This window comes from Carlito syrichta, unplaced genomic scaffold (assembly GCF_000164805.1).
Source record: "Carlito syrichta isolate Samal-C Ts95f unplaced genomic scaffold, Tarsius_syrichta-2.0.1 Scaffold304360, whole genome shotgun sequence".
Lineage (NCBI taxonomy): Eukaryota > Metazoa > Chordata > Mammalia > Primates > Tarsiidae > Carlito > Carlito syrichta.
In genome coordinates, this window is record NW_007248456.1 from 169,695 (window position 1) to 197,231 (window position 27,537).

General features: G+C 36.9%; 1 protein-coding gene across 3 annotated transcripts in view; it reads left to right on the top strand.

Moving 5' to 3' along the window:
- OSBPL8 (oxysterol binding protein like 8) overlaps positions 1–27,537 on the top strand; it is a 193,490-nt gene that overhangs the window by 45,642 nt on the left and 120,311 nt on the right. For all 3 annotated transcript variants that reach the window (XM_008059784.1, XM_008059787.1, XM_008059786.1), the window contains exon 2: positions 20,101–20,213. In XM_008059784.1, coding sequence (XP_008057975.1) covers positions 20,172–20,213 — 42 coding nt within the window. In that variant the 5' untranslated portion in view covers positions 20,101–20,171. The remainder of the gene's footprint in view (positions 1–20,100; positions 20,214–27,537) is intronic.

Below are 27,537 nucleotides of genomic sequence, written 5' to 3' on the forward strand. Positions count from 1 at the left end.
GCGATCCTTCCGCCTCAGCCTTCCAAGTAGCTGGAACTACAGGCACACGCTACCATGCCCGGCTTATTTTTTTATTTATTGTAGAGATGATGTCTCGCCAAGTTGCCCAGGCAGGTCTCAAACTCGCGGGTTCAGGCAGTCCACTCACCTCAGCCTCCCGAAGGCGCGGGATTACAGGTTGAGCCACCGAGCCCGGCTTAAACAGCATATTAAATGTGAATTGGCAAATCCAAAATACACAAACTTGAATAAAATAGGCCTGATCTTATATTGACTTAATTTTTTTTTCATCCATCTTCTCACATCTTCTCCATCATCTCCTTATCACCAGTGGAATACATTTACTACGTGTGTATAGTGCTACTGGAAATGAAGAATATATGAGTGACCTCCTTATGACTTGTTTGTATTCTCTGTTTGGAATGCGTTTCTTGCTGTTCTTTGTTTAGCTAACTGCCATTCATCCTTTGGGTCTCAACTTGAAGATCACTTTTTTTTTTTGAGTCAGAGCCTTACTCTGTTACCCAGGCTAGAGTGCTTTGGCATGCTCATGGCCACCACAGCCTCGACCTAGTGGGTTCAAGCGATCTTTCTCCGCCTTCCAAGTAGCTGGAACTACAGGCACGTGCCAACCCCCCCAGCTAATTTTTTGATTTATTGTAGAGATAAGGTCTTGCCATGTTGCCCAGGCTGGTCTCGAACCCGTGGACTCAGGCAATCCTCTCGCCTCTACCTCCTAAAGTGCTGGGATTACAGGCGTGAGTCACCATGCCCAGTTTGAACATCACTTTCTATGGGAAGCAACTTATGACCTCATGTAGGGGGTCGTAAGATCACAGACCACATGTGTTTTGTGCACTTTGATTTTCCAAAAGGTAGTATAGTGCTTGACACACATCAGCCCCTCATGTGTAAACTGATGGTGATCATGGAGATTTGGATCTAATAGGGATGGTAGATAGATAAATATTTAAAAATACAGTGTGATCAGTTCTGTCCTAGAGACACTTTGGGTGGATTGAACTTTTCAAAACATCAAGTTACCCATATTTTGAGTCTTGTAGCCTTTTTTTCAAAGTTGTTACAAACTCTGATCTCCAAGATATTTTATAGGAGCATGTGTGGGAGGTAGGTGAGGAGAAATTGCAGTTCTTGTTTCTGATGGTTTTTATTTTTTTTTAATTTTTATTTTTGAGTTGGAATCTCACTCCTTTGCCTAGGCTGGAGTGCAGTGGCATGCATGCTCACGGCCCCCCGGTGTCAACCTTCTGGGCTCCAGCGATCCTTCCGCCTCAGCCTTCCAAGTAACGGGAACTACAGATGCGCGCTACCATGCCCGGCTATTTTTTATTTTATTGTAGAGACGAGGTCTCGCCAAATTGCCTGGGCTGGTCTCGAACCCGTAGGCTCAGGCAATCTACTCGCCTCGGCCTCCCAGAGTGCTGGGATTACAGTCTAAGCTCCTTGTATGCCATTCTGATTTTTAGAGTCTTGAAACCATATAATTAAAACTTATCATTGCCGTCTATCTCAGTAAATATAGCCTGTTAGTTTTGTAAATACAAATATAAGAGATTTTAGTTACTGTTCTTAAGCTTATTAATGAATGAATACATTCATAAAGAGGTAACATTTATATTTAATATTTGTTACATATGGTAAAAGCATAGTTGATGAAATACTATTAATGTATCTTTATAATTAAAAACTCATTTGCAGTAGGTAGGTAATTGGCTAAAATTTTCTCAAGACCTTATCTGACATTTTAAAATTATCTCCATAAACACATGCTAGAGAGCTTGAAAAATCATTGTTATTTTATCAGCCTTTATGCTTTTATTTTTTCTATTGCATGCTTTTATGTTGTCACTTTACTTTTTTAACTCTGAGGTAGAATTGCTAAATTTAAGGAATTTAGCTGATCATACTTAAACAGTGGTACCTACACGCATCCAAAGGATAGAATTACAGTATCAACTCACGGTAATATGAGAAAGTTAAACTGTCATCTTACGGTATATTGTATTAGATTTAGTGGGCCCCTCTGTTTTCTGTAAAAATTGATTTTATCAGAAATTAAGAATTTGGATCCTCCAAAATGACTTTTACCTTCACACCTCCACCTCTTATTTAAATTATTTTTGTCTTAGAGTGATTACACTTTTATTGTAAAGATGACATATTCAGACCTATATGCATTGCATAAATGTAGAGTTCAGTGTATTGTGACAAAGCCAACCCTTGTGTAAGTACCCACCAGGTCAAGAAATGGAAAACTGGTAGCATTTAGAAGCCCCTTGCATTTCATCCCAATAATTATGCTTTCTGTTCTTCTCAAAGATAAAACATTATCTGGTTTTCTGTGCCATTGGTTACTTTGTCTTATTTTTGAACCCTATATGAATTGGATCATATAGTATGTATACTTTATGTAGGACTTAATATTTTGTTGATAACAGTGATCTATATTATTGTGACATCTTTTGGAAGTATAATTTCATTATTTGGGTTTGCCACAATTGATTTGTCTTTTCTATTGTTGATGTACCCTTTCACCTCCAGATTGTTGCTATTACAAATAATATGAATATATTTTGCATGAATATATTTTGCCTATTTTTTTGGTGCAAGTGTGAATGCATTTTTTCACATTGATATGTTTCCCTGGTAGTGGAATTGCCATATCTTTGGTTTTGCATAGTTCCAACTTTAGAGGAAATATAAGGCCAAACTACTTTTCCAAAGTGGTTGTGCTTCCTTGGAAAACTCACTACTCTCACACATTGGTGTGAGAGGTTTTTTTATTCTTCCATGTCTTACTAACCTTAGTATTGTCAGTCTTAATTTCAATTATTTTTGAGGGTTTGTAATAGCAATTCTGTGGGCTGACATAAAACAGATTAACCATAGAACAGCATGTGTTTTATTTACAGTTTTATTTACATTTACATGGGACCTCTCAAAGTGAAGAGTCAAAAAAGCAGAGCAAAATACTTATATACTAAGATAAGTATGAAAATGTGACAAGAATAAGAGGTTTCAACTAGGACAGTTAATTATGGACAAGTGGCTAGAAAGATAAGCATTAGTTCATTTGGGTTTACTTGCACAGATTTCTTTCTTTCTTTTTTTTTTGAGTTGGAGTCTCACTCTGTTGCCCAGACTGGAGTGCAGTGGCTGCTCCTGGCCACTGCAGCCTCGACCTGCTGGGCTCCGGCGATCCTTCCGCCTCAGCCTTCCAAGTAGCTGGAACTACAGGCGAGCGCTACCACGCCCAGCTAATTTTTTTTTATTTATTGTGGAGATGAGGTCTCGCCAAGTTGCCCAGGCGGGTCTTGAACCCACAGGCTCAGGCAATCCACTCACCTCAGTCTCCCAAAGGTGCGGGATTACAGGCTGAGCCACCAAGCCTGGCTGTACAGATTTCTCTCAGCCTTGATTTCTCATCTGTGGTGATAAAGATGTTTTTCCCCTTGTATAGGGAGTGTACTTTTTACATGGGAGATTAATCTCCTGCTTTCAGGAAGAAAAAGGAAGGCAGGGTACCTTTAGCTCAAAATAATCAGTATGCCATAGCAGCATAAAACTTCTGAGGCATCATGTACATCTTGTTACTACCTTCAGAGGCAGCCATCATTCAATATGGCATCACAATGTTGTTATGATTAATGGCAAGTGTTAAAGCATTAGCCTTGCCTAATAGGTGTTCCTTTCTTTTATTTTCTCTGTGACTCAAATAATAACTTAAGCCTAAAATAGAGAAGAATTTTTATAAAAATGACTTTCTCTAGAAACTTTGTTAGGATAAATGTAGTCAGTGAGGCACCAGTTCCCCGGTGTCTAGAGTATAACAAAGGGAACAAAAGAGAGAACATTGTCTTCTTTATACTTTGAATTCAACTAGTAATTATGTTTAAATTAGGATGCAGGTCTAGCTTGGCAATTTCCAGAAATGGGTCTTCATGGTTGTGATACACTATACTCTTACAAAAAAGTCATTTGACTTTTTTGGATATAGAAGCAATGTGCACTATCTAAAAAACTTAAAACAGCAGTGAAGACTACCTTTCTTCTCCTGAAGCCTATTCCCTGGAGCCAACTGCCATTAAGTTTGCTTTTAATTACTGTTTTGACTTAAAGAAATACATTTCCCTATTCCCAGGTTTATCATCATTTAAACATTTTTGACTTTGACCTCTAAAAGATGGAGAGATTAGTGTACTTACACCTTAGGCCCCCGCTACTCTCTCTTTCCAGGGTTTTTTTTTTGTTATTAGCAGTGTTTCTTAACTCCTTGTTATCAAAGGTAAGGAATTTAGGTCACTTATCCTTAATTTTGCATTTTTCCTCTTCCTTCCTTTTTTAGTTAGTCATTTTAAGATTTTTACTTTGTGCCTTCTTTGCATTTTGTATAGAGTAATTCTGTCTTTACAATAACTTAATTGTATAGAGTAATTCTGAAAGTTGAAAACCAAAAGTCAGGATTCATTTATTCATTTTATAGATATTGATTCTTTAATATTAGAGTACCTTAGGGCCCTGAACTTGGTCCTCTTTTCTGTCTGCACAGATTCCCAAAGAGATCTCATTCAATTTTATGGCTTTAAATTTCATTTTGTATGCTGATTCTCAGTTTACATTTCTAGCCTGACCTCAACCTCACATCTGCAAGTTCAGCTGCTTCCTTGATATCTCCATCAGATGTCTAACTGGCATCTCAAAGTGAACAAGGCCTAAAGAAGCTCTTGATGCCCATTCCTTTCTTCCCCAAGTCTCCCCACAAAGTTCTGCATACCTGTTAAAGGCAGCTTCATTTTCTCGGTTGCTCAGGGAAAGAACCCTGCTTAGATTCCTATCTTTTTTTTAAACATTTGCACTGTATGTCTCATTCATCAGTGTATCCTTTTGGCTCTATATTTAAAATGTTGAAAGAACTTGACATGATTCATCCCATCTCCTGCTACTATTCTGGTGCAAGCCATCAGTGTCTGTTGCCTGGATTATTAGAGATAGCCTTCTACTTTGTTATCTCTTCTCAACCACTTGGCAGAGCGATTCTGCTTAAGTCAGGTTCTGTCATTTCTTGGTTTTCCTTTCAGTAGTAGCTTCCCATCTCATTTAGAGTCAAAGTCAAAGTTCTTTTTTCCTATGAGGCTGTCCTATGAGACTTTTTTGGGATTTAGAACTTAGTTATGCTTTTGTTCTCTTTGCTTACTACTCACTTATTCCACTTGCTGCTCTTTGCTATTCTTCAAACATGCCACATGCTCCTGCTTCAGGGTCTTTGTGTTTGCTGTTTCCTTTTCTACCTGCAAGGGTCTTCTAGCATTTTGGTGGCTCACCCCTTCGTGCTATTGAGACCTTGACTCAGAGTCATTTCAGTGAAGCCTGAGTCCTTTCCAGGCAATCCTAGCTCAAATTCTTCCTCATCCATATGACATGTTTCGTAACTCCTCCTTTCCTATGTTCTCTTCTCAGCACTGATTACTGTTTACACAGTCTATTTTAATTGCTTATTTTTTTCAAAAATTGTCAGGTCAGGTTCATTGAGGAAAATAAATTCTGTATTTCAAGCAGTGAGAGTTTTCAAGCAAAAATAAAATAAAGGGAATTAGATGCTGATAATATCAGTTTTTTGAAAAAGCTAGAGGCATGGATATGGAAGACTGTTCCCAGCTTTCAGGTCCATTATTACTGCTGATGAATGTAGCTTCCTGGTGATACCAACATAGGTAGCTGGCAGGAGAGCATTTGGTGATCACTATAAAACCTCATGTCTGTCAAAGTTAACTGCCTTTAGGAGAATGGGTCAGTTTGTCTCTCTTCCTCCTTCCAAATATTGTGCAAATCCATTTCATTGGCCAAGTGTAAATCACATCTAGAATCCCAAAGATATTTCCAAAATGTAGTCCTTATGTTTTTAGCTTCTGTGATACCAGGAGAGCATAGAAAGTAGTGAGGATGGATGATGAAATAAATATATCTATACCTATATAGATGGGTATGAATACATACATACATATTGGATTAGTCAGGGTTCTCCAGAAAAAAAGAACCAACAGGATGCAAATACAAAATGAGGACTGGCAAATATGAAATTTACAGTACAGGCTGGCAAGCTGGAAACCCAGGGATGAGTTGATGTTGCAGTCTCGAGTCCAAAGACAGTCTGGAGGCAGAATTTCTTTTTCTTTTGAGGACCTCAGTCTTTTTTTCAAAGCCTTTACCTGATTGGATAAGACCCACTCACAATGTGTAAGAAGTGGAAGGCTCGGGGAGACCCCTTATCAACAAGGGTGCCTGAGCAATGCGTATTTGTATACCTAACCCTTAACTGTACCCACAATTTTAAAATAAAAAAGATGTTAAAAAAAAAAAGAAGTGGAAAACTTCTGTTTCTAACATCATTCTTTTAATCTCTAAGCATGCAGTCCTTGAAGGAAGAATTATGCTTTAAAGTCCATGGGCTCTAGTCATCGAGGGCAAGAAACTCTGAAAGTGTAAAATGAATAAATTGCAATCCATAATCTTAAGTAATATATAATCTTATAGGGAAGATAGGAACATAAACAATTTTAACAAATTCATATAAACAAATTTTTAAAATTTGAAGTAGTAGATAATTTTAAGTAAGATTAGAAGTTCAAGAATCACAAGAATACTTCCAGTTGGGGAAATCCAGGAAGACTTTCTGGAGAAGATAATATGTGACCTGGACTTCAGTGGGTAGTTTGGATTTGGTTATGTAAGAGAACTATTCTCTAGAAAGAAGAATGTAGGCAGAAGCATGGAAATATAAAGGTGCTGGCATAGATGGGGAATAACAAATAACTCGATTTGTCTGACACAAAGGATCAGGAAAAGCAAGTAATAGGTATGAGAAAGTCAAGTGTAAGCAAAATGACTGTTACCCTCAAATGCCAAGGCAAGATTTGGACTTAACTCTTTAAATTATAAGAACAGCTGAAATCTTCTAATATTAAATTGACATGAGCAGGTATGTGCATTAGATTAACCTAGAAGTAAAACCAACATAACATGTAGGTGTGAAGTTGGGGGAAACGAGTAGAGAAAAGGAATGCATGAATATTCTTTTTTTTTTTTTTGAGCTGAAGTCTCACTCTGTCGCCCAGACTGGAGTGCAATGGCCGCTCCCGGCCACCATAGCCTCGCCTGCTGGGCTCCAGCGATCCTTCCGCCTCAGCCTTCCAAGTAGCCGGAATTATAGGCATGCACTACCACACCCGGCTAATTTTTTGATTTATTGTAGAGATGAGGTCTCACTGCCCAGGCGGGTCTCGAACCCGCGGGCTCAGGCAATCCACTCACCTCAGCCTCCCAAAGGTGCGAGGTTACAGGCTGAGCCACCGAGCCCGGCCTGCATGAATATTCTTAGGAAGTCTTCCAGTGTAGGTAAAGAATCATAGGAGGGTAGCTTTAGAGCAAGTTCGACCAAAAAGTAGCTTATTAACAGTAAGGTAAACTTGAGCATTATGGGCATCAGTGAAGGGACTGACAGGGAAAATTCCTGATATAAGAGTAAGGGCTTTTATTATCATTAGGTACTAAAAGGAACTAACTCAGAAGCATAGTCACAGAAAGGATGGTGACTGAGAGAAGAAATTCAAATGGAAGCTTGTAAAATTGCTGTATTCAAAGTATTTGTGCATATTATTGAACTTTTTTTGTTTTAAAAAGGAGTCTACACAGGTACTTTAAATCAGTAGTTAGAACTCAACTTCTTACAGGATCTAGACCGCAAAAATAAGTGAAATAGTGAGAGTACAAATGCATACATGGTGTGAGAGGTGAATACAAACTGGAGAGTGCTTGCATCTTGCCAAGTGGATGACTGCTACTCAGCTCTAGTCTGTCATTGCTCAGTGTTGCCAGATATTCCATAGTTTTAAGAAAAGCCCTAAGTTTGTATTATTATATATAGTTTTTTGCTTTTAAAATATTAGTTTAACAAAAGCACCAAAATCTGGAATCAGAGCCAGTTGCCTGCCATTTTGTGACCTTTTCTTTAGATAGGTGAATTCCTTGTCATACATGGTTTCATTACTTTTTGTTTACATAAAGCTTTTGAGACTGATTTATTGCAAAAATATAATATGCTCATTCTTATAGTGGAAACAAGTTTCCTTTTATAATTTTACTGTGAAACCAAATACTGGTTTAAAAAAAATCATTTGTTCTACTCATCACCACATGGAACATACTCCAAGATTGATAATATCCTTGACCATAAATCAAGCATAAACAAATTCCATAGAGTTGAAATCTTGCCAATGATGCACATTCTCAGACCATAGTGGAATAAAAATAAATATCAGCACCAACAAAATTTCCCCAAAAGCCCACAAAGACATGGACACTAAACAGCATGATGCTGAACAACTCCTGGGCCAACACTGATATCAAAGAAGAAATTGAAAGATTCCTGGAAACAAATGAAAATGAAGAAACATCCTACCAAAACCTCTGGGATGCCATGAAAACAGTTCTAAGAAGGGAATTCATATCCCTACGAACACACATCAAGAAAACAGATCACAAGTGGAGAGCCTAACAAATCACCTAAGGGAGCTAGAAAAAGAAGACCACCAAAACCCCAATTTTAGCAGAAGAATCCAAATCACCAAAATAAGAGCCCAAATACGGGATAATAGAAGACAAAAATATGGAAAGCATCAACAAAACAAAAAGCTGGTTCTTTGAAAGAATTAACAAGAATGATGTATCTCTAGCCAGTATGACCAAGAAGAAGAGAGGAAAAGTCCAAATAAATACAATCAGAAATACAAAAGATCAAATCACAACTGACCCCAAAGAAATAAAGAAGATTATCAGAGATTAATTACTATGTATACCTATATGGAAACAAACTTGATAACCTAAATGAAATGGAGGACTTTCTGACATCACCCAATCTCCCCAGGTTGAAACAAGAAGACATTGAGATACTAAATAGACCAATAACAACCCAGGAAGTTGACAGTCATACGAAAACCACCTACAAAAAAAAGCCCTGGATTGGATGGCTTTCCAGCCGAATTCTACAAAATGTACAAGGAGGAGCCAATATGAATCCTACTGAAAGTATTCCAGGCAATTGAGAAAGATGGAATTCTCCCCAAATCATTTTATGAAGCTAGCATCACACTGATAACCCAAGCCGGGTAAAGATCCCACAAAAAAAGAGAACTACAGGCCAATATCCCTTATGAATATTGATACAAAAATCTTCAACAAGATTCTAGCAAATTGGATTCAAAAACACATCTCACAAATCATCGTCCATGACCAAGTAGGCTTCATCACCAGGATGCGGTGCTGGTTCAACATTCGCAAGACCATAAATGTAATTAAATACATCAACAGATGTAAAAACAAGAACCACATGATTATCTCATTAGATGCAGGAAAAACTTTTGATAAAATCCAGCATCCCTTCTTGATAAAAACCCTCAAACCCCTAGGTATAGAAGGAACATACCTCAAAATAGTAAATAGTAAGTGCCATCTGCGATAAATCCACAGCTAACATATTGCTAAATGGACAGAAACTGAAAATATTTCCCCTGAAAACTGGAACAAGACAAGGCTGCCCTCTCTTGTTCAACATTGTATTGGAAGTCCTAGCTCAGCCAATTAGACGAGAGAAGGAAATAGGGGTATCCAAATAGGAAAAGAGGAAGTCAAGTTATCCCTCTTTGCTGATGATATGAGCCTACACCATGAAAATCCAAGAGAATCAGTCAAAAACCTGCTTGCACTGATAAAGGACTTTGGCAGAGTCTCAGGGTACAAAATAAATGTGCAAAAGACAGTTGCATCCCTATACACTAACAACAAGCAGACAGAGACTCAAATAAAAAGCACAATCCCATTTACAATAGTCACACACAAAAGAAGAAATACCTCGGCATCTTCCTACCCAGAGAAGTGAAAGACCTTTACAATGAGAACTACAAAATACTGCTCAAAGAAGTCCAAGAAGACACAAACAAATGGAAAAATATTCCATACTCATGGATAGGAAGAATCACTATTGTTAAAATGTCCATCCTACCAAGGCAATCTACAGATTCAATGCAATACCCATTTAAATTATCAACATCATTCTTCTCAGACCTGGAAATGACATTACAGAAATTCATATGGAAACATAAACAACCACGAATTGCCACAACAATCCTTAGCAAAAGAAACAAAAGCAGGAGGTATCACCCTTCCAGACTTCAACCTTTATTGTAAGGCTACAGTAATCAAAACAGCCTGGTGTTGGTACAAGAACAGACACACAGACCAATGGAACAGGATAGAGATTCCAGAAGCAAAGTCTCAGTTTCTCATCTAACTCATCTTTGACAAAGCCTCCAGAAATAACCACTGGGAGAGGAGAACCTATTCATTAAATGGTGCTGGGAAAACTGGCTGATCACATGCAGAAGATTGAAACAGGTTCCCTACCTATCACCATACACAAAAACTAATGCTAAATGGACGTTTAGTACCACCTCAAAGTATAAGAATCTTAGAAAACACAGGAGATACCCTTATGGAAATTTGAACTGCCAGCCAATTCCTATTCAGAACCCTAAATGCCAACACCTTAAGAAATAAGATAAGCTGGGCTCGGTGGCTCAGCCTGTAATCCCGCACTTTGGGAGGCTGAGGTGAGTGTATTGCCTGAGCCCGCGGGTTCGAGACCCACCTGGGCAACTTGGCGAGACCTCATCTCTACAATAAATAAAAAAATCACCTGGGTATGGTAGCGCATGCCTGTAATTCCAGCTACTTGAAAGGCTGAGGCGGAAGGATCGCTGGAGCCCAGCGGGTTGAGGCTGCTGTGGCCGGGAGCAGCCACTGCACTCCAGTCTGGGCAACAGAGTGAGACTCCAACTCAAAAAAAAAAAAAAGAAATTAGATATATAAGTGGGACTGCATCAAACTGACGAGCTTCTGCAAAGCAAAAGAAACCATCAGGAGAGCAGGGAGACAGCCCACAGAATGAGAAAAAATATTTGCCAACCCTATCTGACAAAGGCCTAATTAACATCTAGGATCTACAAGGAACTCAAGCGCGCTGAAAGGAAAAAAACAAACAGCCCCATTAAAAAGTGGGCAGAAGACATGAATAGACACTTCTCAAAAGAAGATATAGGGGTAGCCAACAGACACATGAAAAAGTACTCATCCTCACTCATCATCAGAGTAATGCAAATCAAAACGACATTGAGATAATACCTAACCCCAGTAAGAATGACCATCATTAATAAAACAACAACAGATGCTGGCAAGGATGCGGAGAGAAAAGAATGCTTCTATACTACTGGTGGGAATGCAAACTAGTACAACCTCTTTGGAAGACAGTGTGGTGATATCTGAAAGAACTAGACATTGACCTTCCATATGACCCCTCAATTCCCCTATTGGGAATATACCCGGAGAAACTCAAATCATTCTAAAAAAAAGAAACCTCAACATGTATGTTTGTCACAGCTCTATTCACAGTAGCAAAAACATGGAACCAACCATGCTGCCCATTGAAGCTGGACTGGATTTAAAAAAGAGGGTACATATACACAATGGAATGTTATGCAGCCATAAAGAAGGACAAATATGAACTTCGCAGCAACTTGGATGGATTTAGAGTTGATCATACTCAGTGATCTATCACAGAAACATAGAAGAGAGTACCATATGTTCTCACTCATAAGCAGGTCTTGAACAATTATAATACTATAAGAAAGGGATTGCAGTAGTGGGAAACTGTCAGGGGAGGGGATGGGATTGGCAGTTGAGGGAAACTGCTAGGGGAGGGAAGGGCATACCTCATCAACAAGGGTATGCATAATCAATGTTTGTATACCCTGAATTGTACCCCACATCTTTATAATAAAAATCATTTGTCTGAGAAACATCTTTTGTCGTTCATTGGCTAACAAACATTTATTAGGCATTTATCACACTAAGTATGCATTCATGTTTTTAAAAGTTGAATGTGTGCACAACACTTTTCTTTCTGTCTAAGACTTTATGCTAGCTTATTATTCATATTATATGTCAACTCAGCAAAAGCAATCTATAAATTCATGTGTTTCTTAGTTAATATTTTTATATAAAGCTACCCAATCCTAACACTACCCACGCGCAAGTTATGGGGAGAAATGTTATATGAGTCTCTTCTGTTATCGGCTAATATAAAGAGACTCCTGTGTTAACTGTACCTCTTGTACCTCAAGGCACAAAGTTACACTAAAAAGCAATCTTTTGCACTTAAGCCCTTACATAGGCTGGCCAGACTTTAAGGGTATCAAAAAGTCAGAAAAAGTTGGATCAGGGATAGAAGAAGAAGAAGGAGAAGAGGGGAAGGGGTGCGGTGGGTGTAAAGCAACCCCATAGAGAAGAATTCAGGAGAAGCTAAGATCAAAAGTGGAGGGACCATGCTGCTTTAGAAAAAGTGACGAAGACAGACACATTCTGAGTAAAGAAGCTGCTTTAGGGTTTAGGCATATGTCTAAGTGGAGCTAAACAAAGGAAAAAAAGTGTGATGGCAAGTCTTGGGGTCACCAGGAAAAAAATTTCTTTATTATACCTACAGATATACTACTTACATATATGATGTTATCCAGAAACATTTTACCAGGGTTCACCAAACTATGTCCTACTCTTGTTTTTATAAATACAAGTTTTCTTGCTCATTTTGTTTACATGTTGCCCATGGTTACATTCATGCTACAACATCAGAGCTAAGTAGGTGCAATAGAGACCAATCTGGCCCTTTATAAAAATTTTTTTTACTGACTCCTGAGCTATACAGATGTACTACAACCTGTATCTTCCTTTAATTAAAAAAAATCTGATAAAAAATATTGCCTACTAGTTTATGTGTTGTGGAATATGGGAGCGCATTACTGAAATATACATGATGAACTTAACGTCTTCTTATCAGTTACAAATGCTTAAAGCATTAAAGCCTGAATATTCATAATACTTGTTAAAGATGAAGGATGAAAAAGGAGAAATTTCTTTAATCTTAATAATCTGATAGTCCTTACCTATTGAGGTATAAAAAAAAAAAGGATTCAGTTATGCTAGAGATAGACCTGGTGTATTTACACTGCAAAGTATTCATTTATCAATATGCATGGACATCTAAGGATCGCCAGATACAAAGTACAAAAGGAAAGGGTCAAGGTGAAGGAACCAAAATGACTTCAGAGGAAACAGAGAGGATTCCCTGGCCTAAGGAGCACCGAAGAGCAGAACATTTAAAAGAAATTCTGTGTACTTACAAAGATTGAAAGTATAGACATGAAACAAGAACAGACTAAAGTATAATTGAGGAATAAGAAAGTGTCATTGAAAAACAGACAAAGATAAAAAGTCAGTGGATGGGCTAAGGCATAAAATGGGCTAAAGGTTGGTAAAATGGGCAAGTTGGTGATGGGGAAATAAAATTGATAAACCACTTGAGGATGTAGTACACAAAAATAAATAAGTGGAACTAGGAAATGTCACACTGAAATCAAGAAATATGGAGGTCCAGTATTTGCCTATGAAAATTTCAGCAAGAAAGAACAGAGAATAGTAAGGCAAAAATAATTAACAAAAAAACCCAGAAGAACTTCCCTGAACTAGAGAAAGATAGGTCTTCAGACTGAAAAGAACTCTTTGAGGGCCAACAGGATTAATCAAGATGAACCATGCCTAGACAGATCCTTGTGTGATTTCATAACTAAATTCCTGCACATTTTAATGAGGGATAGAGGAGTAATAAGCAAAATCATTCAGTGGTTTTTCTTCTTGTTTCACTGAGTAGGGTAGGTGTGATTATTCTTTGCCTTTTACAAATGATTTTTCTTAAAGGACTAGAAAAAAGACATATAGTATCAGACTTACATGATATTTGGTATTCTTGTTTGGTTAGAGTTCTATATTTTAAAATGTCAATCATTTGGCAGCAGCAGACTCCCATACTATATGCAATTTCCCCTAAGCATTTTGGTCTTTTCTAAGCTCCCACAGTACAGAGTTCAAATGACTTATATAGTACTTGTATAGTAATTTATTTCCATTTAGATGTCTTTTATTGAACTGAGTTCTTTGGGCGTCATTCAATAGAAATATGTTAAATGACACTGAATTATTTTATTGTTTACTAATCATTTTCTTGGTAATGTTGCTGAATTGTATCATTTGTTGATGTCTTCTGCATATAACATACAGCTTATAGGAACTGGAAGATAATTGGCTTATAGAAAACCAAGGAAATAGCTAGAATATTGAGGAAGGTAACATTGTTAATGATCTTTTTATTTTAAGTTAGTGAACACAAAATAAAACTAAATGTTTTCTATTACCTGCTTTGCAAATGTCTTATCGACCAACAAGTTGGGGTAGAAAAAACAGCTCTGTGAGGTGAGTTACCTGAGCCTGAGAAATTCTAAAATCCGTCCTTTTATATCCACTCCTCTAGTGGTCTGATTCAATCTCATGGCTTAAATGCCATCACTATGTTAATTCCTAAAATTTAATCTCCAGCTTAGACCTCTTTTCCAAGCTCATATACTCAACTGCCTGCTTAACAAGCCCACATGAATATTGAATAGCCATCTCAAACTTAACATATCCCAAACTCAACTTCAGATTTGTGTTTGTCCTCTGCCCTACTGTCCCAAAGGAAAAAAACTTTTCTCTTCAAGTGTTCTTTCCTGTCTCATTTAATGGCCATTATTCTTCTTGTCATTCAAGTTAAAAATCTTGATCATTCTTGATTCTTTTCTCTTTCTCACCAATTCTACTACTTCTTGATATCATAGTCCTTCTGGACTAATGCAATAGACTTTTTTACTGCATTTTCATCCTAGTATCATAGTCCCTCTGGACTAATAGAATAGACTTTTTACTGAACTCCTGGTTTCTACCTTTCTCCTGCTACAAATATTGTCAACATGAAGAAACTTTTAAAATGTCAGGTCATGTTATTCCTTGCTCAGAGTCTTCCAGTGGGTTCTTGTATCACTTGGAGTAAAAGGCTAAAATCTCTAATGGCCTACAGGACCAAATATGATCTACTTGTACTTTGTTTCCTTACCTCTGTTACCACATCTTCTACCTTTCCCTTTGTTCCCATATGTTCTAGCTACATTGCTTTCTTGCTAGTCCTCAAACTTGTAAGTTATACTCCTGCCTGAGGACCTTGACACTGGCAGTTCCCTGAGATATACACATAGCTAATTGCCTCCCTACTTCAAATAATTGCTCAGATCAGATGCCACCTTTTCAATGACACCTACCATAGCCATTCTTTAAAAATTGTTACCCTTTACTCCCTAGTTCATTTTAGCCTGTTTTATTTTTTCCTATAGCATTTATTACTTTCTAACATGCTATATATAAGCTCCTTGCAAACACGGATTTTTGTTTTGCTCATTGATGCATTCGAAGTACCTAGTATAATTTAGCTTAGGAGTAGATGAATCCCTAAAATGGAATGGATAGGATGGGAAAATTGGTTAAATATTTTTTGAAGTAGAAGCTTCCTATGGAAGTTTGGTTATTTTATTTTTAATATTGCAAAATTTCAGAATATAAGGACTCTCAGTATTCAAATATGAATCTTAGAATGCATCTCATAGATATAATTTTTGTATCATCTGCTGTTTTGGAGTACTGTTCATTCATATAGATCATTGGACAGTATTAGTTCATTGCAACCACTGTTAATTAAATGTCTACCATGAACTAGCACTGGATAAACAGTATTCAATAAAAGTCTCTGTCCTTGAAAAGAATTGTTTCATGAGAAAAATAATTACTATGTATTATAATACATGTAGTTAAGAAAAGTCTATATAAGATTTCTAAATTGAAAGTCAAAGTGACCATTTGGGTTAATTTTAATGGTTATATCAAAGACACCAAATGCCAGTTGTCCAAAGTTCAATGAAAAATATTTTCACAAACATATATGCTTCAGGGCAGGCTTTTATACTTGCAGCAATAAGAAAATGTTTTTGGAGCTCTAAGAAATGATTAGAAGTCTACTGATTAATTGGATTTGGTTTTGTTAGCTGTTTCAATAAATAATTATTAGGGAAGTTATCTAAGATCTCTGAATACATATAGTCACTTTAGGAGTTCAGATTGGAGTGGGTTTTGTTAGTTTAAAAGATCAGAAGAAAAGGACTTGTGGCTAGAAGGTGTCAGAACCATGTGAGAAAGAATACTTGAAGGAACTGAGGATGGCCCTTGCCTAACAGTGATTGAGACCACCTATATAAAATTAATATAGGGGCAGGTGCAGTGGCTTATGCCTTAATCCCAGTGCTTTGAGAGGCCAGGCAGAAAGATTGCTTGAACCCAGGAATTTTATATCAACTTGGACAGCAAAGAATTTTTTAAAAATTACAGACATGGTGGTGCTTGCCTCTAGTTTCAACTACTTGAGAGACTGACTGAGCCATGATTGGATGAATCACACTCCAGTGTGGACAACAAAGCGAGACCCTGACCCAAAGGAAAAAAATAATACAGGGCCACTGGGTAAAAACTGTAGAAGAGATCTTAGCCCTGCAAAAGTACAGCTGTGGCTAGAAATGAACAAATCTATTGTTTGACTTTGCTTTCAATCCAATAAAGAGCAATTGATGAAGAAGAAGGAAAAAAGAGAAAAAGACTTGTGATGAAGATATACTTCTAAGACTTTTCAAAATAAAAATAAGAACAGACATACCTTAGAGATATTGTGGGTTTGTTTGTAGACCACTGCAATAAAGCAAGTCACATAAATTTTTTGATTTCCTAGTGCATATAAAAGTAATATTTACATTATTCTGTAGTCTTTTTTTTTTTGAGTTGGAGCCTCACTCTGTCGCCCAGACTGGAGTGCAGTGGCCAGGAGCGGGCTCTCGACCTGCTGGGCTCGACCTGCTGGGCCCCGACCTGCTGGGCTCCGGCGATCCTTCCACCTCAGCCTTCCAAGTAGCTGGAACTGCAGGTGTGCGCTACCACGCCTGGCTGATTTTTTGATTTATTGTAGAGATGAGGTCTTGCTGCCCAGGTGGGTCTCGAACCCGCAGGCTCAGGCAGTCTACTCACCTCAGCCTCCCAAAGGCGCGGGATTACAGGCTGAGCCACCGAGCCCGGCTTATTCTGTAATCTTTTAAGTGTGTAATATAACTATGTCTAAAATATATACATACTTTAATGAAAAAATTACTTTATTGCTAAAAAAGGCTAACGATCATCTGAGCCTTCAGTGAGTCATGACTTTTTTGTTTTGCCTTGGTGCTGATGGGCTGCTGACTGATCGGGTCTGTGGTTGCTGTTGGACATTAAAAAAAAAAAAGACAACAATGAAATTTGCTGCATTGATGGACTCTTCCTTTAATGAAATATTTCTCTGTAACATGTGAAAATGCTTGGTAGCATTTTACCCACAGTAGAACTTCCTTCAAAATTGGGGTCGGTCCTTTCAAACATTGCCACTGTTTTATCAACCAAATTTATGGAATATTCTAAATCCTTTGTTGTCATCTCAGCAGTGTTCACAGCATCTTCACTAGGAGTAGATTCTATCTCTGGAAACCACTTTCGTTGTTCATCCTTAAGATGTAGCTCCTTATCCATTTGAGTTGTATTATGAAACAATTCAGCAATATCTTCAGGCTCCACTTCTAATTCTAGCCCTCTTGTTATTTCCATATATCACAGTTACTTTCTCCACTGTAGTCTTGAAGCCCTCAAAGTCATTTGTGAGGATTGAAATCAACTTGTTCCAAACTCCTGTTAATGCTGGTATTTTGACCTCCTTCTGTGACTCATGAATGTTCTTAATGGCATCTAGAATAGTGAATTAGTTCCAGAAGATTTTAAATTTACTTGAGATCCATCAGAGTAATCACTATATGTGGCAGCTAGAGCCAAAATATATTTCTTAAATAAGACTTCAACGTCAAAATGATTCCTTGATTCATGGGCTGCAGAATAGATATTGGGTTAGCAGGGATAAAAACAACATTAATCTTTTTGTACATCTCCAACAGAGCTCATGGGTGGCTGGGTGCATTGTCAATGAGCAGTAATATTTTGAAAGGAATCTTTTTTTTCTGAGCAGTAGTTCTCAACAATGGGCTTAAAATATTCAGTAAGCCATGCTGTAAATAGATGTGTTGTCATCCAGGCTTTGTATTTAATATATGGAGCACAGGCAGAGTCAATTTGGCATAATTCTCAAAGGTCCTAGGACTTTTGGATGGTCAGTGAGCATTGACTTCAACTTAGAGTCACCAGCTGCATTAGCCCCTAACAAGTGTTGGCTTGTGTTTTGAAACTTTGATGCTAGGCATTGACTTCCTTCTGACTAGGAAAGTCCTTGATGACCTCTTCTTCCAATAGGAGGTTGTTTTGTCTACATTGAAAATCTGTTGTTTAGTGTAGCCACCTTCATCAGTGATCTTAGCTAGGTATACTGGAGAACTTCCTGCAGCTTCTCTGTCAGCAGTTGCTGCTTCACCTTGCATGTTGATGCTATGGAGATGGCTTCTTTTCTTAAGCCTCTTGAACCAAACTCTGCTAGCTTAAAAGTTTTCTTCTGCATTTTTCTCACCTCTCTCAGCCTTCATACAATTCGAAGAGAGGCCTTTGCTCTGCATTAGGCTTTGGTTTAAGGTAATGTTGTAGCTAATTGGTCTATCCAGACCACTCAAACTTTGTATCAGCAGTAAAGCTGTTTCATTTGTCATTTTTGTGTTCACTGGAGTAGTACTTTGAACTTCCTTCAAAACCTTTTCCTTTGCATCCCCAGCTTGGCAAGCTGATGTAAGAGACCTACCTTTTGGCCTGTCTTGGCTTTCGACATGCCCTCCCCATTAAGCTTAATTATTTCTAGCTTAATTATTTCTACCTTTCACTTGAACACTTATATACCACTGTAGTGTTATTAACTGGCTTAATTTCAATATTGTTGTGTTTCTGGTACTAGGGAGGCCCAAGAAGAGGGGGAGAGACTGGAGAATGGCTTGTTGGTGGAGCAGTCAGAACACACTACATTTATCTTAAATGGGTGTAGTTTATGGTGCCCCAAAACTATTATAGTAATAACACCAAAGACTACTGGTTATAGATTAGTATAACAGAAATGATAATAATGAAGAAGTTTGAAATATTTGAGAGTTACCAAAATGTGACACAAAGACATGAAGTGAGCAGATGCTGTTGGAAGAAATGGTACCAACAGAATTGCTTGCTGCAGCATTGCCACAGACCTTCAATTTGTAAAAAAGGCAATATCTGTAAGGGGGTAAAGTGAAGTGCAATAAAACAAGATATATCTGTATGAAAATAATACATATTCATAGTAAGAGTGGAAAAATACAGAAGCACAGAGAGTATCACATATAATATTCTATCATTTGCTTTCCCCCCTTAATGTGTTGTGGTTGTCTTTCCAGATCTACTTCATTTTTAATACTGCTGCATGATATTCCATTGTATGTCTGTAATATAATTTAAGGAAGATCCTAATGATCAACATTAAGGTTGTTTCTGGTTTTTTTCCTTAAACCTTTTACTTTGTTGGATATGTTTATTCATATATCTCTGTGCATTTGTATGAATGTATCTGGAGAAATGTCTAGCCTTGAAATTGCTTGGGTGAAATCATATATGTTTTAAATTGTCTCCAAAAAAAAGTTGTCCTTATTTATACTCTTATCACAAAGTGTATGAGAATATCTATTCTCTCCCATGTTGGATTTTAAGCATACTTTTTAGTTTTCACCAGTGTAATAATGAAAACTAATTTATCTTATTAATTATAAGTAGATTTATGCATCCTTTAACGTTTTGGACAATCTCTTGTGTTTAACCTTGCTCTTGGTATTTTTCTTCACTTGTAATATCTTTATTTCTTTTATTTTTCTCTGAATCCTTACTGTTCTTCAAGCCCATGTGAAAATTTGTTTTTCTATTTGATTTCTGAATAATCTCAGCCTAAAATGAAATTTCCCTCCTAATATACTTACTGCTTTATTTTCCACTTAAAATTTTATACCAGTCCTAATATATATGATTTTCTTCTTTCAGGATTTGCACATTTACAGAATGGCAGACCATTAATGGAAAGAGAAGCATAAATAAATCTATCTTCCTTCATTATGGAGGCAAGTTTGGCTGATGGAGAACCTGACCGAACTTTGGTGAGTACTTCAAATGTGGAATAAAAAGTTTGCTATCATCTATAGCTGTAAAATGTTTGATGTAAGCCATAATTTTGTTTTTAAAATATATTTAAAACAAATTTTTAAAAAAGCGTTTTAAAATAATGCTTTAACACCTTGAGAGTTACAGAGAGTTTAAATGATATGAACACAACCTAGTTTTTTGGTATTTCTGCTCCATCTTCTCTTTCTATTCTCCCTGCCCTCTCAGCCATATAATGTAAGAAATACTGATAAAATAGTTTGTGTTTGTTTTCCACCTAAAACCTTTTGGTCTTTAGTGAAATCAAGAGAGTGTTAACTATCAAGGAAATTAAATGCCTTCAGCTCTCAAATCACATGCAGCTATGTGTAGAGAGAGGGAATGAGGCAGTTAAAATAATTAAGAATTGAGAATAGTTTATAAATATATAAAAGTTTAATAAACATTGCTGCCTTGTATCATGATTGAATTATATTCTGAAATTAAAATAAATAAGTAGGAGGTATGGGTAAAAGAATATCTTACCCAGTACATTTTTAAAAAAATTGCCAGTAGAGGCCAGGCTGGGTGGCTCAGCCTGTAATCCTGCGCTTTGGGAGGCTGAGGTGAGTGAATTGCCTGAGCCCGTGGGTTCGAGACCCGCCTGGGCAACTTGGCGAGACCTTATCTCTACAACAAATAAAAAATTAGCCGGTTGTGGTAGCGTGCGCCTGTAGTTCCAGCTATTTGGAAGGCTGAGGCGGAAGTACTGCCGGAGCCCAGCAGGTCGAGGCTGCGGTGGCCAGGAGAGTGCCACTGCACTCAAGTCTGGGTGACAGAGTGAGACTCCGACAAAAAAAAAAAAATTGCCAGTAGAGTAGATTAAATATTAATTTGTCACTGTGAAAAAAGATTTTGCTCCTGGATTTCATTTTCAAATATCTTACTGCATTTTGAGTGATTCCATTAAATAATAATTTATAGACTCTCTTAGACATGTTTCTGTTACCTAAAGTAAAAGTGCCCCTCAGTAAACTGTAGTTAGCTGGTAGCTTTATCATTTGTTAGACGGTAGATTCTTTGAAAAATTTATATTGTTGGAATAAGGCAGAGGCCAACTTTTCTGCCTTTCATATTGCTATGGAGTTGAGAGTCATCATTATATCAAAGTGCTTGTAAATTTTTATCTAGGGAATGTTCTTTGTTCAGGCTCCATTGTAGGAATAATCTAATGATTGATAGCAAAATGCAGTTTTGATGACTTATATTAACTTGGTCCCAGCCTTTCTTGAATTTCTGGTTCAGTCTTGTTTTGGATTCTTAAATGATCAAAAAAAGTTAAACTTTGAAAGGATAACTTGCTAGTAGAGAATAAAATGGGTATGGAAGTAACTTGACTTAAGAAGACTGTTTTCACTGTGGTTATAAATGGAAAACTGATGGTAGGTTTATTTTATTTTTACTATAGTTTCAGAAAAAAGTTAAGATTAAACCTTACCTAAAGGACATGATTCATTTCCTTTACCATAAACTTCACTTTTTTATAAAAAAAAATGAATGGACTTTCTTAGGTTCTTTTATCTGAGATATTTTTGGTCTTCTAGTGATAATAAAATATCAGTATTAATAACTACAGTTGTAGTTTTTTAAGTGTATACTTTGTCAGACTGTCCTCATAACAGCTATTAAAGTTAGATATTTTTTTATCCTCACTTTTTAAGACAGAAAAATCAGCTCAGGGAAGTTAAGTTAATTTTCTCTAAGGTCTCACAGGTGATGGATGGCGGAACAGAAATCTGTTGGTTGTTTCTGAATACTTTACTACTAAAATGTTGACTACATACCTCTATTTTTGAATAGCGTTACTTAAAATTGACTGTTGTTTTTTAAAGTAGATATCTAAGTAAACGATATTACATTTTATACCAGAATCCCTAGACTGAAGAATTAGGTTTTAATCATTTTTAATTCTAAACTTTGTTGACATTTGGAAGTTAAAGTTGTCTAAAAAGTAGTGTGAATATTTTTTTTTTGGTTCATTAAATTTCTTCTATGAACTATTGTAGCTAATTTTAGGGAGACTAATACCAGTAATTTCAGTGTAAATAACTGAACTATTCTGTATTTGAAACTAAATGTTGAGGCACTCCAGTTAAAAATTTATAAAATATCACCTTTGAACTGCGTGGTCTAAGTTAGTTACTGTTTAAATCTGGGAGAGCTGGATAAGGACATGGTCTCTGTAAGACATCTAGCTACATGTTAAAATCTGAACTCGGTTACTAAGTTGTATGGCCTGTGTAATTAAATTCTCCAGGTTTCTAGTTTCTTTAGGTATTAAATGGAGATAATTGTAATATCTACTTCCCAGAGTTGCTTTTAATATTAATTGGGAAAATATGTCTATAAAGGGCCTATTATAACACTACACATATTATAAACATTCATTAAATATAATCTATGATTTTATTGCTAATATAACTTAATATTAAATCTCTCTAAAAAGTTAAATAATTAGAAGTCAGGAGAGGTCTGTGAAGATTGGTTGGTTGCTGTATTCTGGAGTGGGAAAATTTTAAGGAAACAGTTTTTATTATTTATTTATTTTTGAGGATCTCACTCTTTTGCTCAGATTGGAGTACAGTGACATGTTCATAGCTCACTGCAGCCTCAACCTCACGGGCTACAGATATGTGCCATTATGCTGGCTAATTTTTTTTTTTGTCTTTCATAATTGAGTTTATTGGTTGTGTTGAGGACAGTACACAGACATTTCAATTTATACACAGTTCTTAACATACATACCAAAAATAAAAAAAACCATGTATCATTTTTAAAAATTTTTTTATTTTTCTGAGTTGGAGTCTCACTTGGTTGCCCAGACTGGAGTACAGTGGCCGCTCCCGGCCACCGCAGCCTCGACCTGCTGGGCTCCGGCAATCCTTCCGCCTCAGCCTTCCAAGTAACTGGAACTATAGGCACGCGCTACCACGCCCGGCTGACTTTTGATTTATTGTAGAGATGAGTCTTGCTGCCTAGGCGGGTCTCGAACCCGCTGGCTCAGCCAGTCCACTCACCTCAGCCTCCCAAAGGCATGGGATTACAGGCTGAGCCATCGAGCCCAGTTTATCATTATTTTTAAAAAAAGTTATTCCAGTGATTTTGCAGCTTAAGATTTGGAGGCAAATTTTCATTAAGAGGATATCAAGTACCAGTATCTTCAAATGTTGATAAGCTGTTACATAATCCTACCAAATCACAATTTATCATATACACAACATACTCAATTTTTCAATTTTTCACAACACATTAACAGAGTTATCAGGAAAACAGGACTACCACGGCCAAAGACGTTACAGAGTGCACACAATTCTGACAGGGAGAGCCATAATCAAGGAGTGGTTTTCTTTAGGAAACAATTCTACTAAAAAACAACATGGGAATAGAAGTAATTTTAAATGTTCAAGACTTTAAATGCAAGACTGTGATCCATATTGCCACTTAGTATACTTTGCATTATAGGATATAAAAACTAACCCCCATCTATGGAATGTTAAGCCAATATCTAAGACAGTCAAAGCCTCCTGCAATTCAATATCCCACACTATTTTCTGGTTGTACCAAAAAATAAGCAACCAGCTAATGATTTCACCTTTTTTTAAAAAGGCATTTACACTTAAAAAAATGGGATGAGTTGGGATTCCCTCTTTCTTAAAAATGTTTCTAGAACTACTAAAAAACTTGTCTTTACAAAATAGTTGATAAAAATATTCCTCTGGATTGTACAAGAAGGGGGACAGGGACCACTGATAAGACATGGGATATGATATTATTCATTTTTTAAAATTTTTAAAATTTTGTTTTTGTGAAGATGAGGTTTTGCTATGTTGCCTAGGCTGGTCTCAAACTCCTGGGCTCAAGCATTCCTCCTGCCTTGGACTCCCAAAGTGCTGGGATTAGAAGCAAGAGCCACCATGCCACCAGAAAACATATTGAATAGCACAGGTAAATAGGGATCATGGGATTGAAAATGAGCAAGGAAAGCAATCTAGGATGGGAGAATAGCAGGAGGCAAGACCACATGGGGAATTAATTGCTCCAAGTTCATTCAGGGTGTAAGGAGCAGAGACACTGAGTAACAATAGAATGGGATGAGTGCTTTTTATAGAAACAATGATTGATGTAGCAGATAGAGACCAAATTTATGGAAGGCTTTGAGTGCCAGACTAGGGATTTTGGACTTGATTCTGTAAGTAATGGTGTATCATTGAATATTTTTATGTAGACGAATCTGGAAGTAGGGTACAAAGTGATTAGGATGTATGAGAGAGAAAGATTCAGTTAAGAGACTATTACAGTAGTCTTGGTGGGAGGTCTTGAAACCATGTACTAAATCTTACTTTGTTATTCATTTAATTTTCTTCTTGTACATGATACTATATTTTAAAAGACACATCTGCTCATTTGCTATTCTAGTTGTATATAGTTCTATTTTGGGGGTAGTATTATTTGTATTAGGTGGCAGGTACTTAACAGTATAACTTGGATTTGTCTTTCTGTATCTGGGATTTGCGTGCTGCAGGACACAAGCGTACATTTTCTGTATGTCTTAAACTACTTTTTGAAAGTTTAGAGCTTATCACTTTGGAAACTAACCACTAAGAAATTTTTAATTTAAAGTGTTAGAGGCAAAAGACTGGGCGTGGTGGTTCACGCCTGTAATTCCAGCACACTTTGGAAGGCCAAAGTAAGAGGATTGCCTGAACCCAGAGGTTCAAGACCAGCCCGGGCAACTTGATTTATCCGAAAATTAACCGGGCATGGTGGCATGTGCCTGTAGTTCCAGCTACTTTGAAGGCTGAGGTGGAAGGATTGCCTGAGCCCAGCAGGTCGAGTCTGTGGTGGCCGTGGGCATGCCACTGCACTCCAGCCTGGGTGACAGAGTAAGACTCCAACTCAAAAAAAAAGGATAAAAAGTGTTAGAGGCAAATTTTTATGAATAGATTGAAGAAGACTAAAAGTGGAGTATCCTTTTAGATGAAAGAAAATTGAATGTACTCCTCACCTTAAGGAAAGTCACTGTATCTTTTGAAGTATGATTTCTGTTACTAGAGGAAACTCCTTCCTAAAATTTACTAGAGGGTAAACTCTTTTATTGTACCAAAAATTTGATTATATAAGTGATTATATAAGTTTTAAAAGTAGACCTGAATCTTTGTGGCATTTATAATGGGCTCTCATTTGAGAAAATCTTTTAAGATTCTAGTTCAAATTGTGTACTTTGGATCAAAGCCTTTCTGAAGTGAATTGCAAAGCTGATTTACTTCAGCAAGTCTTAGAATATAGTTAATGAGTGTCTTCCTGATGAGCCCAGAGATGATCCAACTTTCTGAGACTTTGGTTTTTACATATTTAATTGCTAGGTAAGGTATTAAAACTCAGATTTGGTGGTCATGAAGTAAAGTTGGTATGTTAAAGTTTATTGAAAGCTTTAAATTATATTCTAAGAAGTCTGGCTATCTATAAAAAATTGGCAACATTGTAGCACATGTGCATGAAAATTAATGGAATTATCCCAATTTTTATTACATCAAATTTATTTTTAGTGGGTCACAGTTTTTGAATGTTTCTGTTTTTGTTCTTTTGTTATAAATACTGTTAGTTCAGCTTCATCATTATAATTTTTTTTTTTTTTTGAGTTGGAGTCTCACTCTGTCGCCCACACTGGGGTTCAGTGGCGTGCTCCCAGCCACTGCAGCCTCGACCTGCTGGGCTCCGGCGATCCTTCTGCCTTCCAAGTAGCTGGAACTACAGGCGCGTGCTACCATGCCCAGCTAATTTTTTGATTTATGGTAGAGATGAGGTCTCGCCAAGTTGCTCAGGTGGGTCTCGAACCCTCGGGCTCAGGCAATCCACCCACCTTGGCCTCCCAAAGCATGGGATTACAGTCTGAGCCACTGAGCCTGGCCCATTATAATTATTAATTTAGTATATTATGTCATTAGTATCAACAGTATTTTTTGGTGTACACTTTCCCAATAATTAGCCTCTAAGACGTTTATACATTCAAGTCCAATTACAAATTATCTGTATGCTAATTACTAATCCCCCAAAGTATTCTTGTACCATTGTGGTTCACTAAATTTTAATTTAAAATTTAAATTTTGATCATTGTGCCAGTTGCCTATTGCTCCTTTTGCAAATTGTCACAAACTTAGTGGCTTAAAGCAACACAAATGCATTATTTTAACAGTACTGGACGTCAGATGTCTAAAAGCAAGATGTAAGCAAGGTTGTACTCCTTTTGAAGGCTCGGAGAAGGGAATCCATTTCCTTGCCTTTATCAGTGTCTAGAGGTTGCATTCATTACTTGGTTTCTTCCTTGTGTCACTTCGACCTCTGTCTTTTATTGTCACTTTGACCCTCTGGCCTCTATCTTATAAGGGCTCTTATGATAATATTGGACCCACTCAAATAATATGAACTGCCCTATATCAAGACCTTAACTTAATCACACCTGTAGAGGTTCTTTTACCATGCAGGGTAGCATTCACAGTGTCCAGGGATTACGATGTGGTTGTCTTTGGCAGACCATCATTCTGCCTAACAGAGCCAGCACTAACCCGGAACAACCTAGTCTTTTGGAAGTGGTTCCTACTGCTGGAACCACTAAAGTCTGTGGTTTGGTGGGGCATCTCACCTGGGAAGTTCCCAACTAGACTGAAGTCCTAAATTATGAAATTCTTAGCTTATGGAGATCCCCTTATGTAACGTTAAAATAACTATAAAAATTTTAGTCACCAATTTATTACTTATGTACTCTCTTATTACTTATGTATTCTCTTATGTTTAAATAGCTTCATCTTCCTAAAAGCTGCTTGTTAACTGCAATAATTTGTATTAATCACATATTCAAGAGTGTTAACAGAAGTTATCTTTCTTAAACTTTTTATTATGAGATTCAAATATATTTTAAAAATAAATGAACTAGTATAAGGTATCCTTATGTACCCATTACTCATCTTCAACAATTATCAATTTGGATCAATCCTGTTTCATCTAGACCTCTACTTTCCCAACTCAGTTTTTTTTTTTTTTAGCAAATCTCAGATGTGTCATTTTACTCATAAGTATTTCAGCTCATGTCTCTAAATGGTAAGGGCTTTTCTTTAAAATTTCAATCAAATACATTATTATTTCTAAAAATGAATAATTCTTCAGTCAAATAACTAATGCTTAAGCTTCCTGATTAGTAAATGTTCTTTTTATAGTAGGTCATTGTGTTGGACTTGGTTGATATGTCACAAATCTTTCTGAATTTAAGTCTCTCCATCTGTTTAT